The sequence below is a fragment of the Hypanus sabinus genome, chromosome 8 (assembly GCF_030144855.1).
Source record: "Hypanus sabinus isolate sHypSab1 chromosome 8, sHypSab1.hap1, whole genome shotgun sequence".
Lineage (NCBI taxonomy): Eukaryota > Metazoa > Chordata > Chondrichthyes > Myliobatiformes > Dasyatidae > Hypanus > Hypanus sabinus.
The window spans coordinates 88978195-88997877 of record NC_082713.1 but is presented as its reverse complement, the minus strand read 5'-3'; the positions used below and the strand labels follow the sequence as shown (position 1 = coordinate 88997877).

The window sequence follows — 19683 nt, the reverse complement described above, 5'->3', positions numbered from 1 at the left end:
CTATCTATTTATTTCAGTTTATTTCTGAATGTTAAAAAGGTAAACAGGAAGAATGAACTGCTTCCAGAGGAAGGCAAAATTTTAACTGTTATTTCAGCTACTTGAGGCCACTTCATGTTTCACTGACTGAAGCCGTGTTGCTGTGATCTTCCCTCAAACAGTGGGGTCAGTGGCTATCCCCTTGTTGTCAGCATACAGGGTCAGAGCTGAAGAGTTCTGCTGGAATCTGTTCGGCTGAGGGAAGATCACCAGTAGGCACTGGCAGATCATGCACTAGCCTTTCAGGATATCAATTTTAACAGGAAGTTGTTTTTTTTTAACTGCCTGGTGACTCACCCTTCACCACTGAGCAACAGCAGATGGTAGATGCAGGGACTGGGTCTGTGTGAAAGAGCACAGCTCAGCTGGACACAGATGCTGCTTCTGAGGAGGCATTGATAAACTGGAGAACCATGGGGCAGCAGCATGTAACATCTACTGACACTCTGTGTGATTGTGGTGAGAATGCCTCGATTTGGCAGGGCATTACATTGGTATATTTGTTCACCAGAGGGGAGTCAGTCCTAGGGAACATCAACAGCAACTGCACAGCCTCAGCTGCCTCCAGGGCTGATACAGTAGTAAATCTGAAGCATCGTTGCCTAGGAGAAGAATAACGAGAGGACACCTCCATCACTGCTTGGGGCCCCAGCGTGTGTGCTCCCCATGCTCATGTAAAGAATGAACTAGTCTTGGCCGAGTAACTCTCATGGAAGTGTTGACACAAGAGGTTGCAGATGCTGAGATCAAGAGCAAAAAGCAAGCCCCAGCTGACTCAAAATGTCAACATTGCCTTTGCTGCCATGGATGTTGTCTGACCTACTGAGTTCTTGCAACAGCTCATATTTTGATCTTGAAAGTATCCTTTGGTTCTTCTGGTCAGTGACAACAGACTCTACTCATTTCTGTTTCATGATTTTAAATCTCATCTTAACCTTCTTTGCTTCAACTAAATGTCTGATTTTCCTGATAACTGAGGTTTGCAAGCTCAGTAATGTAATACTGCAGCAGTCTGAGAGTTTGGTGAGAATTTGGGTATTTGTGCAAGCTCAAGAAAATGAAACACCCCTCCCACCTAAATATTGCTTTCCAATGTCTTACAGGTTTGAAAATTTCAACAACAAATATCTGAACAAGATCTTCATCAGAGAGCAGCACCTTTCCAAATCCAGCATTGTTGTGTTATACCAGAAGCTGGAAAAGAAACATGCCATTGAGCTTGCTGAGGCAGGTCAGCTGACAAGTGCACCCTCCCTGCCTTGTCTCCAGTGAGTAAATCTTGCAGACTGAGCGTTGTTTGATGTTCAACATTTCAGGTTTATTGCCATGTACATGCATTCCCAGGCTCCAAATGCAAAGAAGCTAGCTTGTCTGCACAGTTTGTTTTAACTATGATGAACATAAATTACACAAATTTAAGATAGCGTAAATTCAGCATAACTTACATGACAAAATAAGCCAAAATAAACATTACTAGATTACGACATAACAAGGCAAGACCACTTCATTTTCATCATGGATCTCGATCACCTCAACAACTTCTGATTCCCTGTCCCTGGCTGCCTCAATTTCACCATGGAATTTCAGTCCCTATACATTCTTTTTCTCATTCAAGAAGGGCTTAAACCTCTCCACATCTTTCTCAACAAAAGGTCCAACCAGTTCCCCTCCACCACCACCCTCCTCCAACTGGCCAAACCGGCCCCCAACCCGAACAATTTCTCCTTTGGCTCCTCCTACTTTCTCCAAACTCAGAGTAGCTATGGGCTCCCGTATGGGCCTCATTTATGCCTGTTATTTCAGTAGCTATATAGAACAGTATGGTCAAAGCCTTCCCTGGTAACGCTCCTCAATTTGTCCTGTGCTACACTGACAACTGCCTCTAGCCTTTGGCTTCATGCACTCATGCTGAGCTCATTTCATCAATTTTGCCTCTAATTTCCAACCTGCCTTTAAATTCACTTATTCCATTTCTGACACCTCCCTCCCCTTTCCCAATCTCTCTGTCTCCATCTCTGGAGTCAAACTGTCTACCAACATCTTTTATAAACCTACCAATTCTTACAGCTATCTTGACTATACCTATTCCCACCCTGTCTCCTGTAAAAATGCTATTCACAACTCTCAGTTCCTTCATCTCCAGCACATCTGTTCCCAGGACGTGGCTTCCCTTTCGAGCACATCAGCGATGTCCTCCTTTTTCAGAGTGGGGATTCCATTCTTCCACCCTTGATGCTGCCCTCACTTGCATCTTCTCCATTTCCTAGACATCCACACGCACTCCATCTTCACACCACCTAAACAAGGAAAGAGATTCTCTTGTTTTCATCTACTACCCCATGAGCATCCAAAACACCATTCCCTGCATCTTTCAACATCTTCAACAGGATCGTAATAAACACCTCTGTGATTTCCTTGTACTTCTGTCCCTCCCCACTAATCTCCCTCCTGGCTTATAGCCTTTGAAGCAACAGAATTGCAACACCTCCCATTCACCTCCTCCCTTACCTCCTCCCATTCACCTCCTCCCTTACCTCCTCCAATTCACCTCCTCCCTTACCTCCATTCAGGACTCTAAACAATCCTTCCAGGTGAGGCAACACTTCATCTATACATCTGTTGGTGTTGTCTAATGTATATGATGCTCCCAAAGTGGCCTCCTCTACATTGGTGAGGCCCAATGTAAATTGGTCCTGTTACATCAAGCATCTCTACTACATCCACCAGAAGTAGAACCTCCCAGTGGCCAACCATTTTAGTTCCGTTTCCCATTGCCATTCCGATATGTCAGTCCATGGCTTCCCCTTTTGTCACGATGAGGATGCTCACAGGATTGAGGAGCAACACTTCATATTCCATCTAGGTGGCTTCCAACATTATTTATCCTTTGGGTAGTAAGCTTTTCTCTCTCTTCCTTCCCCTAACTCTTCTTACCTGTTCTCCTCACCTGCCTATCTCCTCCCCCAGCGCTCCTCCGCCTTCCCTCTCCTCCTCCTATCAGATTCCTTCTTCTCCAGCCCTTTACCTTTCCCACCCATCTGGCTTCACCTAACACCTTCAAGCTAACCTCCTCACCCCCCCCCCCCACCTTTTTATTCTGGCATCTCACCCCTTCCTTTCCAGTCCTAAAGAAAAGTTGTGAGGTAAAACATTGACTGTTTATTCATTTCCATAAATGCTGCCTGGCCTGCTGAGTTCCTCCAGCATTTTGTGTGTGTTGCTTGCTTTTCAGAATCTGCAGATTTTCTGTTGTCTGCAAAATCTCTTGTGTTTTTAACAAAATTAATGCAAGTTGAAGGAGATAAATTGTGAGGTAGAATTAGGATTTTTTGAGTCAGTTGAAGAATCTAATGGTAGGGGGGAAGAGCCTTAACGTGTGGGCCTTCAGGCTTCAGTACCTCTGCCTGATGGCAACTATGAGAAGAGGGCACGACCCACCAAATGGCGGGAGTTATTAATGATGGTGGCCACCTTCCTTGACATCACCTTTTTTAAATGTTCTCAATGGAATAGAGAGCTATACTGATGATGGAAATGGCTGTCCACCCCTCTCTTTACTCTCTTGTGTTCCTTTGCAATGGAGTTTCCATACCAGGTTGTGATGCAACCAGTCGGCATGTCTTCCTCAGTAAATCTGTAGAAATTAGTTCAATTTTTTATGACATACCGAATCTTCTTAAACCTCTAAGGAAATAGAGATGCTAGCGCATCTTCATTATGGTTGTATCTCGAACCTTTGCATCCTTCAATGAGAAAGCTCTGCTGTACCTACCTGACTTTACTCTCTTAAAGCCAGTTCTTTGGCTTTGCTGACTTTGGACACAAAGTTATTATTCAGATAACACTTAGTCAGCTCACCTCTCTCTCTCCAGTACACCACCTCATCACTATCCACAATTCTATAAATAACAGTGGTGTCATCGGAGCTGTGCTACTACAGCTCTGATTAGGAGAATCATTTGTTCTGTAAGACTCTGAGTTTCACTTTTCCTGCAGAGTAAATGCTATAAAATGATAAAACATAGGAGCAGAAATTAGGCTATTCGGCCCTCTGAGTACGCTCAACTATTCAATCATGGTGAATTATCATCCCTCTCAACCCCATTCTCCTGCCACTTCCCCATAACTTTTGATAAACTTACTAATTAAGAAAATACTTTAAATATACCCAATGACGTGGTCACCACAACCATCTGTGTCAATTAATTCCACAGATTCACCTCATGCTGGCTAATGGAATTCCTCCTCATCTCTGTTCTGAAGGGACGTCCTTGTTTTCTGAGGCTGTGCCCTCTGGTCCACAACTCCCCCACTCCCCCACCTCAGGAAACATCCTCTCCACATCCACTCTATCTGTGTCCTCTGGTCCTCGACTCCCCCACTACAGGAAACATCCTCTCCACATCCACTCTATCTGTGTCCTCTGGTCCTCGACTCCCCCACTACAGGAAACATCCTCTCCACATCCACTCTATCTGTGTCCTCTGGTCCTCGACTTCCCCACTACAGGAAACATCCTCTCCACATCCACTCTATCTGTGCCCTCTGGTCCTCGACTTCCCCAATATAGGAAACATCCTTTGTCAGGAGGTGTAAAAGAGTCCTGACCCAAACGCAGAGCAGCGGAGACAGTCCAATGGTGAGCAATAACTTCAATAATGCAAAGTACAAGGGGTGATTGATAAGTTTGTGTCCTAAGCTAGATGAGATGAGTTATTAACTTCAAACTTTCTGCATAATCACTCAAAGAGTTGAACTGCACGTGCATGTAATGAGAGCTGTATAACTCATCTCCCTCTACCGTAGGCCCCAAACTTATCAATCATCCATCTGTGGACTACCTAGAGGTCCAAGACACCCTTATTACATGCACGTGCAGTTCAACTCTTTGATTATGCAGAAGTTCATCTCCTTCTACCATAGGCCACAAACGTATCAATCACCCCTGCTGAGGATGACTTCTACAAAGAAGGGATCTGTATGCTCCATGACCACTGGACTAAGTGTGTACATGTAGGAGGGGACTATGTTGAAAAATAAATGTGCTAGGTTTTCTAAAATTGACTCCTTCTACCTTAGGCCACGAACTTAGCAATCACCCTTCGTAACGAGTTAGTTCAAGAGATTACTAGATAGATAATTGTGGCTATTTGTAAAATTCACTGTGATAGCAAGAAATACTTCGAGAAATTAATTTCTTTTTTTTTGATATTTTTCTTCCTGCTCTAAAGTGGCACCCGTTTGAACCCAGACCACAACAACAAGCCATAGAATGCAGTGATTTATAAGTTCCATTCACTGAGAGGAAACATAGATGCCTCTTTAAAACTGCATTCTACTTGCATGCACTGAGTTCAGGTAGAGGTCTCCATAGGAACAATGTTTGTCGCAGAGGAACAACTTAGGACAGTTTTGGAGGTGGTGGATTCAGACGATGGTGCGCAAAGGAGAAGGCCAGCTGCCCATGACTTTCTGAAGTCACAAAATTAATGTTTACTCTGACCTGCTGATGTCAGGAAGGTGCTTCGGACTCCTGCTGTCAATAACAGTTAGGACAGATTAGCACAGGAACAGGACCCATCCTGTGGGCCATGATGTCTGTGCTGAGCAAGATGCCAAATTAAACCAAATCTGATCTTCCAGATAATCCAATTCCATATATTTATGTCTCTATGCAAAAGCCATGCTTACATACCATGCTTACAACATTACTCCTGCAAGTCTGTTGTAAGCACCTACCACACCTGGTGTAAGAATCTTGTCCCACATTTCTCCTTTGAACTTTTCCTTTACACTGTAAATGCATTTCCTCTGGTATTTATGGAGTCATAGAAGATCACTGCACAGAAACAGGCTCATAAACACATCTAGTCCATGCCGAACAATTATTCTGCCATATCCCATTGATCTGTAACTGGAGTATTGCTCTCCACACCCCTCCCATCCATGTACTTATCTAAACTTCTCTTAAATATGGAAATTGAGAGTGCATCCTCCCCTCAGCTGGCAGCCAGCTCCACGTACTTATCACCCTTTGAGTGAAGAAATTCCCCCTTATGTTCCACTTAAATATTTCACCTTTCACCCTTAATTCGTGACCTCTAGATCTAGTTTCACCCAACCTCAGTGGAAAAAGTATGCAGGAATTTTCTCTATCCATACCGCTAATAATTTTGTAAACCTCTACCACATTTCCTTTGGGCAAATAGTGCTTGTCAGCTGTGGTTGGCAGTTCATTGAGGAGGAGGAAAAATCTGATCTCAGGCTTTCCATTCAAGGGAAAGGCTTCAGGAGTAAACCCGGAGGAAAACTCCAGAGGTGGAGTCCCTAAGGCAATTCTACATCGATATCGATGCTAACTGCCGCCTCCTGTGACACAGCAAGTGCCAAATATTTTCAGTCTTTCGATTCATCAGTTGCTTGGAGAGACAGAGCCTGTTTCACGGGCACCAGCTTGCCCTCCATATCATACTGGCCTGGCTTGTTCAATAACTGAACGTAGACAGGTGGGATGCAGCATCCATGGTCGACTCGGACCAAAAGGGGGGCCTTCTATCAAATCTCGCTTCATCCTCCGAAGCTCCAGGGAAAACAGCCCTGACTTGTTCAACCTTTCCCTATAATTGAAGTCATCATGTCCCAGCAACATCCTTGTAAATGTTCTCTGCGCTCTTTCAATCCTAGCAACGTAATATACAAATTCAGCATAACATCCCATCTCCCGTATTCATTACTTTGAATTATGAAGACCAATCTGCCAAGAGCTCTTTTTACAACCGACTCCCTGTGACACCACTTTCAAAGAATTATGGATCTGTATTCCCAGATCTCTCAGTTCTGCCACACTCCTCAAAGTCCTACCATTTATGATGCAAGTTCTACCCTGGTTGGTCCTCCCAACACCTCACATTTATTGGCATTAAATTCCATCTGCTATTTTTCCAGCAGGTCCTGATCCCGCCGCAAGCTCTGATCATCTTCCTTGCTGTCCACTACACCCCCAGTCTTGGTGTCATTTGCAAATCTGCTGAACCAGTTTATCACAATATCAACCAAAATGTTGGTGTAAATGACAAAAAAAATGGTCTCAGATCTGATCCCTTCGGCACACTGCATCTCACAGGCCGTCAGTCAGAGAAGCAACCATCTACTTCTCTGACTCTTCCACCCTGGGAAAAGGATTCTGAGTCACTATCCGAACTATACCTCTCATAATCTTATAATACCAGTCTCAGTCTCCAATGCTCCAAAGAAAACCACTGACCTTTGTCTAACTTCCCCTTTTAGATAAAGTCTTTAACCTCTGGCAGCATTCTGGTAACCCTCTTCTGTACCCTTCTCTTGCTTCCTGCCACGGGGTGGCACAATAATCCATCTTTTCTACTAGAACAGTAATATAACAAACTAATATGGACATTTTAACTTCCAGCAGTATTTTAAGGGAATTACAGAGATGAGAAGAATATGATATTAATTTGAATAACTCACCTCATGTTCTCTTGTTATTCTACACTTGTTTGTGCTGTCACTGTAGAAAGCACATTTACAATAATGGCAAGTTCAAAATGAAACTAAATTAAATTCACGAAAGCCTATTAACTATTTAATAATTACTTAAAGTCTCAGAAATTGAAAAAATAAGTAGATGTTGTTAACAGTGCAGCTGTGGGGAGTTAAAATAGGTGTCTGAATGGGGCCATAATTAAATTTAACATCAAGAGCTTTCCTGTTGAAATAAGTGCAAGGCAGAAGAAAGTTGCTGCATGTTCTATTCTCTCGGCCTGTCATACGGTGATCGCCTATTGCCCTTTTTCTAAGAGCTTCCTTCTCTTAACAGTAAGCTGGACACTGGTGCTAAAGTTTGAAAGGTTTTATGTATATAGAAACATTGAAAACCTACAGCATGATACAGGCCCTTTGGCCCACAATGTTGTGCCGAACATGTGCTTACTTAGAAATTACCTAAGGTTACCCACAGCCCTCTATTTTTCTAAGCTCCATGTACCTATCAAGGACACTAATAAAAGACCCTATCGTATCCACGTCCACCACCATCGCCAGCAGCCCATTCCAATTTCTGCATAAAAAAACTTACCCCTGACATCTCCTCTGTACTTACTTCCAAGCTCCTTAAAACTTAAAACTCCTTAAAACTCCCTCTCGTGCAAGCCATTTTAGCCCTGGGAAAAGGCCTCTGACTATCCACACAATCAATGCCTCTCATCAACTTATACACCTCCATCAGGTCGTCTCTTATCCTCCATCACTCCAAGGAGAAAAGGTGGCGTTCACTCAACCTATTCTCATAAGGCATGCTCCCCAATCCAGGCAAAATCCTTGTAAATCTCCTCTGCACCCTTTCTATAGTTTCCACATCCTTCCTATAGTGAGGTGACCAGAACTGAGCACAGTACTCCAAGTGGGGCTTGACCAGAGTTCTATATAGCTGTAACATTACCTCTTGGCTCTTAAAGTCCATACCATGGTTGGCGTCTTAACCACAGAGTTAACCTGCACAGCAGCTTTGAATGTCCTTTGGACTCGGACCCAAAGATTCCTCTGATTCTCCACACTGCCAAGAGATTTACCATTAATACTATATTCTGTCATCATATTTGACCTACCAAAATGAACCATCTCACACATATCTGGGTTGAACTCCATCTGCCACTTCTCAGCCCAGTTTTGCATCCTATCAATGTCCCACTATAACCTCTGACAGCCCACCACATTATCCACAGCACCTCCAACCTTTGCATCATCAGCAAATTTACTAACCCATCCCTCCACTTCCTTATCCAGGTCATTTATAAAAATCACTGAGAGAGGTGGTCTCAGAACAGATCCCTGAGGCACACCACTGGTCACTGACCTCCATGCAGAACATGTCCCATCTACAGCCACCCTTTGCATTCTGAAAGCAAACCAATTCTGGATCCATAAAGTAAGGTCCCCTTGGATCCCATGCCTCCTTACTTTCTCAATAAGCCTTGCATGGGGTACCTTATCAAATGCCTTGCTGAAATCCATATACACTACATCTACTGCTCTACCTTCATTAATGTATTTAGACACATCCTCAAAAAATTCAATCAGGCTCATAAGGCATGACCTGCCTTTGACAAAGTCATGCTGACTATTCCTAATCATATTATACCTCTCCAAATGTTCATAAATCCTGCCTCTCAGGATCTTCTCCATCAACTTACTAACCATTGAAGTAAGACTCACTGGTCTATAATTCCCTGGGCTATTTCTACTCACTTTCTTGAATAAGGGAACAACAGCTGCAACCCTCCAATTGTCTGGAACCTCTCCCATCCCCATTGATGATGCAAATATCGTCACCAGAGGTTCAGCAATCTCCCCACTCACCTCCTACAGTAGCCTGGGATACATTTCGTCCCATCCTGGAGACTTATCCAACTTGATGCTTTCCAAAACCTCCAGGACATATAGTTCATTAAATTAAAGAGACAATTAAAACCAAAAGCTTCATCTAATTTGTTGAATTATTTTTGCTTCTTTGTGATGGCAGTATTTGAACTGGGCAACTGAATGTTTAAGGAGAAAATTTACCAGAAGCTGGAGAAATCAATGGTTATGCTATCAGATGGAGGCTATCCAGATGGAATAGGAGGTGTTGCTACTGTAATCTGAGAGTGACATCGTACTGGCATAGAGGAGGCTGTGGAATTGCGTGTCCAATGGGGAATATGGATTGGAATTAAAATGGTTGGCCTCCAGGAAATCATACTTTTTGTGGAAGGGCCAAAGGTGCTTGACAAAGTAGTCCCCCAGTCTCACCAATGTAGAGGAGGCCTCATTGCGAACACAAGATACATTAGGTGACCCCAACAGATTTGCTTTCCTCACCTGGCAGGATTGTTTGGGTCCTTGAATGGAGGTGAGAGAGGAGGTGAATAGGCAGGTGTAGCACTTCTTCAGTTTGCAGGGATAAGAGGGAAATTAGTGAGGAGAGGCGAAGGGTGGGATTGCTGTGGAAATGGAGAGTGAGGGGAGATAAAGATGTGTTTGTTCACTGAGAGAGTGATTGTGGAAATGCAGAGTGAGGGGAGATAAAGATGTGTTTGTTCACCGAGAGAGTGATTGTGGAAATGCAGAGTGAGGGGAGATAAAGATGTGTTTGTTCACCGAGAGAGTGATTGTGGAAATGCAGAGTGAGGGGAGATAAAGATGTGTTTGTTCACCGAGAGAGTGATTGTGGAAGTGGAGAGTGGGGGAGGTAAAGATGTGCTTGTTCACGGAGAGAGTGATTGTGCAAACAGAGAGTAGGGGGGAGATAAAGATGTGCTTGTTCACGGAGAGAGTGATCGTTGTGGAAAGGGATCCCTGTGGATCCTTTTACCTTCCTCCTGTTCTACTCTTTCTATAAAACTTCCTATAAAACTGTTGCCAACAGGAGTTTCTGCAGTTATGTCAGAAGCAACAAGTAAATCAATTATTAGAGCATTTCGAGAGACAACTGAATGCAGAAATTTTAAACTGACTGGAATTTCAGAAACTTTCTCTATGTGGTCGGTAATGGGAAAGCCTCAGAACACCGAGTATGGAACAGTACAGTACAGGGACTAGCCCTTTCACCAACAGTAACTGTGCCAAGTACACTGTCCATTAAACCAAATCTCTTCTGCCTGAACATGATCTGGATCCCTCATGCTCACATGTCTATCCAAGAGCCACTGTCACCACCTCCACTGACAGGATCTTCCAGAAAACTAAAACTTGCCCTACACGTCCCCTTTAAACTTCTTCCCTCTCATCATTACTGTATATCCTCTAGTGTTAAACGTTTCTACAATGGCACAAACAATCGGAAACTCTAATATGCTTATGCATTTTATAATTCTATGAACTTCTATCGGATCTCCCCTCAGCCTCCAGTGCTCCTGAGAAATCAATCCAACTTTATTCAACTCCTCGAGGTAACACGAGAGGGAATTTCTTTACTCAGAGAGCGGTAGCTGTGTGGAACGAGCTTCCAGTAGAAGTGGAGGCAGATTCGATATTGTCATTTAAAGTAAAATTGGATAGGTATATGGACAGGAAAGGAATGGAGGGTTATGGGCTGAGTGCGGGCCAGTGGGACTAGGTGAGTGTAAGCATCGGCACAGACTAGAAGGGCCGAGATGGCCTGTTTCCGTGCGGTTCTCCTTCTAGAGCATACCCTGTAACCCAGCATCCTGATAATCTTCTTCTGTAGCGTTTGCAAAGCCTCCATATATTCCTAGAGTTGCTCAGTACTCCGTGCTAAACTAACACCTAACACAGCTTCAAGATGGCTCTCCTACTTAATGCCTCACCAAATGAGGGCAAATATGCTATAGACATGAGCAATATTATCGATGTGGAAATCTTGAGCAATACACACAAATTGCTGAAGAAACTAAGCAAATCAGAGAGCATCAGGAAGGATCTCATGCCAAAGCACCAGCTGCTTATTCCCATCGAGAGATGCCTGAGTTCCTCCAGCTTTCTCAGTGCTGCTCTGTTTACAGAGGGCCACGTGCAACAAGCTGTATACTCGGACTCCAAAATCCTTCTGTACTTCCTGCCTTTAAAAGAATTACTTTCCCCTTGACAGTTTACTCCAAGCCAGAGCAACAGCTCACACTGGCTTTTACTAATCTCCATTCGCCATGCCTCCATCCCGATCTGTAACTGATCTATGTCCCACTGCTTCCTTCGATTATCATATGAGTGTTTACACCTCCCAGCTTTTCGTCATCTGCAAACTTACCAATCCACCCACCTGAATCTTCATCCACGTCAGTAATATACGGTGTCCAGTTAACTGCAACTCAACAGGGCCAGTGCATTCTGGCCAAATTAAACAGCCAGCCCAATTCATGAAAATAGTTAAAAACTATGAAAAAGACAAATGGAGAAAAAAGGATCTGTTTAAATGAAATACAGAACAAATGAGAACACTGCCAATACTACTGCAGTACTATAAAACTGTATTAGTTCCTAATATTTATTGACAGAGGAATTCATCCATGTTACATTCTTTTGACTGGAAATGATCAAAATCATTGTAGACACCGAGTGCAGACACTGGACTGTCTTCATACAGTGCCTTCGACGACTGCATCTTCCAAATCTTCTTCATCAAGATACATTCAAATTCTTCGTAGTTTCTAACTTGTTGAAGTTGTGAAATGGTTTCATTTTCACTCCTGGCTGTTCTGGCTCCTGAATGCTTGAAACTGCAGTGAATAAAACAGTTCTGAATTGTCTTACTGATTATTTCTCACCAGTTGTCTGTGACACAAATTGCTGCTTATTGAACACAAACACACACAACTGAAACTATTTAAAAACTGTTTACTCAAAGCTCAGTGTTGTGTCTAATGGCCTCACAAGCACACAAGTCTGACACTAGTTAGAAATTATTCAGCAACAGGCTCCTACCCCAATTAAGCAGCATAGTGACCCAAATAAGCAAAAGGAATCCCGGCTAGTTTCTTGATTTGTTTTTGTTCTCTAAGAGTTGTGCCAAATAAGTTGCTGCCCCAATTGACTGCTGGACAAATTAATCAGAATCCACTGTACATCACAAACAACAGAGGTTTCAGGACACATCCCTGCAAAAAAATCACTTGTCACAGATCTCCACCCAGAATACACCTTTTCACTGCCAGCGGCTGTCTGCTGTGGGAAAACCAATTCTGATTCAAGACAATTAAGTCATTGTGAATCTCATGCCTTGAATTAACTGAATACTCCACAGCTCCCAGCTCTTGATCAAAAGGGTTTCACTGTGCAGTCTCAATTCCCAGAACTAGGCTCTGGTTAAAAATGAATCCTGGTCAATTCTGACACAGAAGACTCTGAATTGACCCTATTTGCTGTGTTTTTCATAATACTTATTTGCTTATATCCACAAGAATATGTGCAATAAAATCATGCCCCCTTGCAGATGTCACAGAAACAACTTTCCTGTATATAGCATCTATATTATAGTTTGCCTCAGTGTTATAAGGGGAAATGACCAAACAAGTGTTAACACACAGCCAACAGTTTAAGAATTTAAAAATTAAGAATTTGAAAATGGTAAGAGTAGGGTAATGACCAGAAACCTGGTCAAAGGATCAATTATGAAAGATGAATTTAAAGTAGAGTGGAGAGGCAGAGGCATTTGGGATGGAGTTTCTAGTTGTTGTGGTCCAGGCATGGAGCAGGACTGAAGTTAACACGATTGGGGATTCCACTCTGAGATTTATGCTGGCTACTGTACATCAGTGTAGATTAATGATCAAATTTACAAGAAATACTTCAAGAAAAAAAATATTCTTCTCCCAGAATTATTACCTTATCTAGTGAAAAGTCTTGTGAGTTCCTGAAGCATAACTCCTGTGGGGTCACCATGGTGGTAAGATCAATTAGGAGGTTCCAAACAAAGAGTAATCCAACTGAGACCTCAATGGTGGAGTTGGCAGAAGAAGATGAAGGCTGCAGCAGTAAAGGGTCCCCAGTCTAAGCTACAGGACCCAGATCCTGATCTGTCAAGCAGCACGTAGAGGCTGCCCATGCATCAACGTCCCCAAATTAAACAACTGGGGAGATTTCCTTTCATATTCGTCCTTTGGTTACTATAGATCAAATCTCTGTTGAATCCATTAACTAGGTCTTTCATGTAGTTCTCTGCTCCAAATTGCACATTAATATAGAGACATAAATCAGTCTTGTTTACTGATTGAACAGCCCCCCAAACCTTTCCCTGTAACCTGTTCCAAGCTCCTCCAGCCCAGTTCTTGTCTGGTATATAGAAGAGTCAAATAACACCTTATATTCCGTCTGGGTAACCGCCAACCTAATAGCATGGCATGAACATTGATTTCTCTAACTTCTGTTAATGCCCATCCTCCCCTTCTTACCCCATCCCTATTTATTTACTTATATATACACACTGTACATGTATATATATATATATATATATATATATATATATACTTTTCTCTCTCTCTCTCTCTCTCTCTCTCTCTCTCTCTCTCTCTCTCTCTCTCTTCCTCTCTCTCTTCCTCTTCCTCTTCCTCTCAAAATAACTCCTTGCCTGCTTTCCATCTTCCTCTCAGCTCCCCTCCCCCTTTCTTTCCCCTGGGCCTCCCATCCCATGATCCTCCCCCTTCTCCAGCCTTGTATCACTTTTGCCAATCAACTTTCCAACTCTTAGCTTCATCCCTCCCCCTCCTGTCTTCTCTTATCATTTTGGATCTCCCCCTCCCCTCCCACTTTCAATTCTCATTATCTCTTTTTTCCAATAGTCCTGATGAAGGGTCTCGGCCCGAAACGTCGACTGTACTTCTTCCTATAGATGCTGCCTTTGCCTGCTGTGTTCCACCAGCATTTTGTGTGTGTTGCTTGAATCTCCAGCTTCTGCAGATTTCGTCGTGTTGGCCTTAATGTTTGCTTTAAGTGCTAGTTTTGTTTGCTTCCTCTGTCTAAAATGGGACACCTAATTATGACAATAAATTCCTCGAACCAGGGCTTCATTAAACTTAACAAGCTGAAATTAAGTAAGGGCATAAATTTCACTGTCATCAGATCATTGCTAATAAGCTAATTCGAGTAATAGGCATGCTGTGAAAGTGAATTATGTTTTTAATCTTTTGAACACAGCGACGAGAAAACAACTGAAGTATCCAAAAGTCCAGTGCCTTCAGAAGAGCTTGATAACATCCAGGAGCTGTTGATAAGAAACCTATATCGAATTAGGCAAACGGTATGGACGTTTATTTGTTCTGTGTAGTAATTGCTACTTAAAGTGTGCAGGAAGCCAGATTTTTCACCGGTTTGCCACTTGGTTTTTTCAATGGACTTCTTTGTGCATAGCTTAAAGGCTCAGGATGGCCCAATGCTTTCTTTTTGTATTTGTTTAATTTGACATTCCACATCCTGAACATAATAATTTCTGGAGTCAAATTTTAACATTGTATATGTTACACCAATTCAGCTTTTTCAGATTTTGTAAAATCTGTTAGTTGATGCTTCTCTGGATTTCCCACTGAAGTGGCCCATTGAGTCACCGAGTTCAAGGACAGTTGGTGATGGTGTGTACAAAAGTCCTTGCCATTGATACACACAGCATCTGGGTGAATAAAGACATCCACGTTTTATTTCAAAAAATATTGAATGACAGATTGCTTCAAACATGTTTGCTTCTATTTACACATTTCACTCTTTGTTTTATGCTATTTACAATCTGTAAAGTTGTGCTTTTTACTTCCTAGCTTCCATCTGTGAACAGTCATGTGATTGGCCTCACAACAATCTTGCTGTGTCAGTAGTACTGACTAGGAGAGCTAGCTCCTAAGAACAACTGCAGCGATGAGAAACCCCATACCACAAAGTTTACTAGCCAGACATTGGTGCTTCGGCATATTCCTTCCTATGCCCCTATTTTAGATTCATAGATACATATATTTATAAATATATATCATAGATATATCTCAATCATACTACCATTCAGCACTTTCTAATGCCTATCATTTCATTTCAATGTCCTATTGGGTTGTTCCTTGTGGCTCATGCACGTGGTGAAGTGAGAGAAAAGAACAATAGTTGTGTGGCACCTTCCTGATGTTGTGATACGTTGATTCCATTTGAGCAGATGCCATCTTATAGCAGACACACCTTGCCTCAAGGGAAAAACTCAAACCAGGCAAAAGAAATTTTTCTACGTCGTCAAGAGAGTTTACTGAAAGACGATGTCATTCGAAATTCTCTAAAGGTATGATGAATTAACCAGTAAGGTTGACAATAGCAGGTATTTTTTAATAGATATTATTGCGCTTTCTTTCATACTATATTTTCCAATTGAAATAGAGAAGAAATATTACTTAACAAATTAATATACTGAAGTCTAGACATATAGCATTTATCTAGAGCATAAAAGAGGTAATTTCTTCTGTAGTGTGCTAATTTAATTTAGTCTTCATAACTCTACAAGGAAAAATATTGGATTCCATTGACCTACTCTGTTGATCATTTTAATAACTACATACAAAACGTATAGGCTTATGCTTCCATTAAAGTAACTAACAATGACAGGATCCCAGACTCATGCAGTTAATGTAGAGTTATAGGTCATAGATCACTACAGCACATAAACAGAATTTTGTCCCATGTAGTCCATTCCAAACTGTTATTCTGCCTAGTCCCATTGACTTGCATCCATACAGTTGACCTCCAAAAAACATCCCATCAATGCACCTATCCAAATTTCTCTTAAATTTTGAAATTTAACCCACATTCACCACTTCCGCTGGCAGCTTGTTCCACACTCTCACCATCCTGTGAGTGAAGAAGTTCCGTATCGTGTTTCCCATAGACATTTCACCTTTCACCTTTAACCTGCAAATGCCTGCTTGCATTTACCCTATCAATACCCTTCATAATTTCGTATAACTCTATCAAATTTGCACTTATTCCCCTATGCTGTAGGGAATAAAGCGTTAATCTATTCCACTTTTTCTTATAATTCATGCCCTCAAGACCCAGCAACATCCTTGTAAATTTTCTCTGCCGTCTTTCAATCTTATTGATATCCTTTCAGTAGGTAGGTGACCAGAACTATACACAATACTCCAAATTAAGTGTCACCAACATCTTATTTCAACATGATATCCCAACTCCTGCACTCAGTACTTTGAGTTATGAAGGCCAATGTGCTAAAAACTCTCTTTACGATGCCATCTACTTGTGATGCTACTTTCAAGGAATTATAGACGTATTTGCAGATCCCACTGTCCGACTGTCCTCCTCAGTACCCTACTATTCACTGTGTAAGTTCTACCCTGGTCTGTCCTCCCAAAGTGTAACACCTCATGCTTGTCTGCAGTAAATTCCATCTGCCATTTTCCAAGCTAGTCCAAATCTCACTGAAAGCTTTGATTGTCTTCCTCACAGTCCAATAGACCTTAGTCTTGGTGTCATGCGCAAATTTGCTGATCCATTTTACCACATTATTGTCCATGTTGTTGCTATTGTTTGCATTATCCTCCCTTTAGAATACTTCTTCATCTTTGGTAGCCATCTATCCTGCACCTTTGAATTGCTCCCAGAAACTCCAGCCATTAGTGTTTTGCTGTCATTCGTGCTACTGTCTCCTTCCAATCAACTGTAGTCAGCTTCTTTCTCAAGCCTCTGTAATTCCCTTTACTCCACTGTAATACTGATACATCTGACTTTATCTTCTCCCTCTAATACTGCAGGGTGAATTCTATCATATTATGATCACTGTCTCCTGACTGTTCCTTTACTTGAAGCTCCTGATTCAAATCTGGTTCATTACACAATACCCAATCCAGAATTTCTTTTCCCCTAGTATGCTCAATCACAAGTTGCTCTAATAATCCATCTCATTGGCATTCTACAAATTCCTTCCCTTGGGATCCAGCACCAATCTGATTTTCCCAATCTACCTGCATATTGAAATCCCCCATGACTATCGTAAAATTGTCCTTTTCTATCTCCATAATAATTTATATCCCACATCCTGGCTATTGTTCAGAGGCCTGGATATAACTCCCAGCAAGGTCTATTTACCCTTGCAGTTTCTTAACTCTACCCACAGAGGTTCTACTTCTTCTGATTGTATGTCACCTCTTTCTAAGGATAAGATTTCAATTTTTTATCAACAAAGTCATCTGCCCCTCTTTGCCTACCATCCTGTTCTTTCAATACTATGCGTATCCTTGGATGTTAAACTCCTTACTATAATCTTCCTTCAGCCATGACTCAGTGATGCCCACAACATCATACCTGTCAATTTCCTACTGTGCTACAAGATTGTCTACCTTATTCTGTACCCTGCATGCATTCAAGTGTAATTTCAGTCTTGTATTCATCAGATTTTTTGATGTTTCCCCCATGTCACACTTCAACTCATCCCCCTGACTGTAATTTGTCCGCTTATCTGCCTGTCCTTCCATGGTCTCACTACAAAATGATATGACTTGTATACCAACTGTCCATCCACAGCTCTATCACTGCAGTTCCCATCCCCCTGCTAACTTGGTTTAAACTTTCCCCAAGAACTCCAGTGGACCTGTCTGCAAGAGTATTGGGTCCCTCAGGTTCAGGTGTAATTTGTCCATTTTTACAGGTCATACCTTCCCCAGAAGATATCTCAATGACCCAGAAATCTGAATCCCTGTCCCCTGCATCACATTGTCAGCCACTCTTTCGTGTGTACTATCATCCTATTCCTGCCCTGACTGGCACGAGATTACTGCCTTGTAGCTCCTGCACTTCAGCCTCTTCTCTGTACTCCCTGTGCAGGATCTCTTCCCCCTTTCTACCTCTGTCACTGGTGCAGCACAAACTCTGGCTGCTCACTCTCCCTCTTGAGAATCTTCTCTGAGACATTCTGGACCCTTGCTCCTGGGAGGCATCACACCACCCTGGCATCTCTTTTGCAGCCACAGAATCTCCTGTCAATCCCCTAGTTATTGAGTCTCCTGTCACTATTGCTCTGTCTGACTTTACTCTTCCCTGCTGATCCTCAGAGCCGGCCACAGTGCCACTGGCCTGGCTACTGCTGCTGTGCCCTGACAGGTCATATTCCCAGCAGTATCCATAGTTGTTACGGATTGGAATGGCCACAGGGGAACACTGAACTGACTACTTACTTCCATTACTTCTCCTGGCAGTCACCCATCTACTGTCTGAAGCCTGTGTGATCCCCTCAGTAAAAGTCTCCCCTATGAGATTTTTACCTCCTAATGATCCTGAGGACATCCAGCTCCAGCTCCTTGTCAGTCCAGTCAGAAGCTGCAGTTGGATGCATTTCCCACAGACTTTGTCATCAGAGAATGTGTCAGGTACCCTGAAATCCCATATCTCACAGGAAGAATATACCCCAAATGAGGACTCACCAGAGCTTTATAAAGTTGCAACATCACACCCTTGCTTTTATATTCTTGTCCTCTTGAAGTGAACGCTAACATCACATTTGCCCTTTTCACCACAGACTCAACCTGCAAATTAACCCTTAGGGAATCCTGTATAGGGACTCGCAAGCCTGCTTTGCACCTCAGATTTTTGTATTTTCTCTCCATTTAGAAGATAGTCAACCCTTTCACTTCTTCTACCAAAGTGTATGACCATACACATCCCAACACTATATTCCATCTGCCACTTATTTGCACACTCTCCTAATCTGTTTAAGTCCTTCTGAAGCCTCTCTACTTCCTCAAAACTACCTGCCCCTCCACTGTCTTCATATTGTCTGCAAACTTTGCAGCAAAGCCATCAATTCCATCATCCGAAGAAACATAAAAAGAATCTGACCCAACACAGATCCCTGTGGAACACCACTAGCCACTGGCAGACAACCAGCAAAGGCTCCATTTATTCCTACTCTTAGCCTCCTGCCAATCAGCGACTGCTTTATCCATGCTAGAATCTTCCCTGTAATACCATGGGCTCAATTTGTTAAGCAGCCTCAAGTGTGGTGCCTTGTCAAAGGACTTCTAAAAATCCAAATGCTCAACATCAACTGATTTTCCTCTGTTTATCCTGCCTGCTATTTCTTCAAAGAATTCCAATCAAGTTATCAGGCAAGATTTTCCCTTGGGGAAACCATGCTGACTATGGCCTATTTTATCATGTGCCTCC

At 42.5% G+C, this 19683-nt stretch overlaps 1 protein-coding gene across 1 annotated transcript in view; it reads left to right on the top strand.

The window, feature by feature from the left end:
* The window catches only part of LOC132397646 (sodium/hydrogen exchanger 2-like), a 369476-nt gene that overhangs the window by 326556 nt on the left and 23237 nt on the right, over positions 1 to 19683 (top strand). Inside the window, exons 8-10 of the mRNA XM_059976415.1 lie at positions 1143 to 1307; positions 14683 to 14785; positions 15674 to 15793. Of these exons, the coding sequence (XP_059832398.1) occupies positions 1143 to 1307; positions 14683 to 14785; positions 15674 to 15793 (388 nt within the window). The remainder of the gene's footprint in view (positions 1 to 1142; positions 1308 to 14682; positions 14786 to 15673; positions 15794 to 19683) is intronic.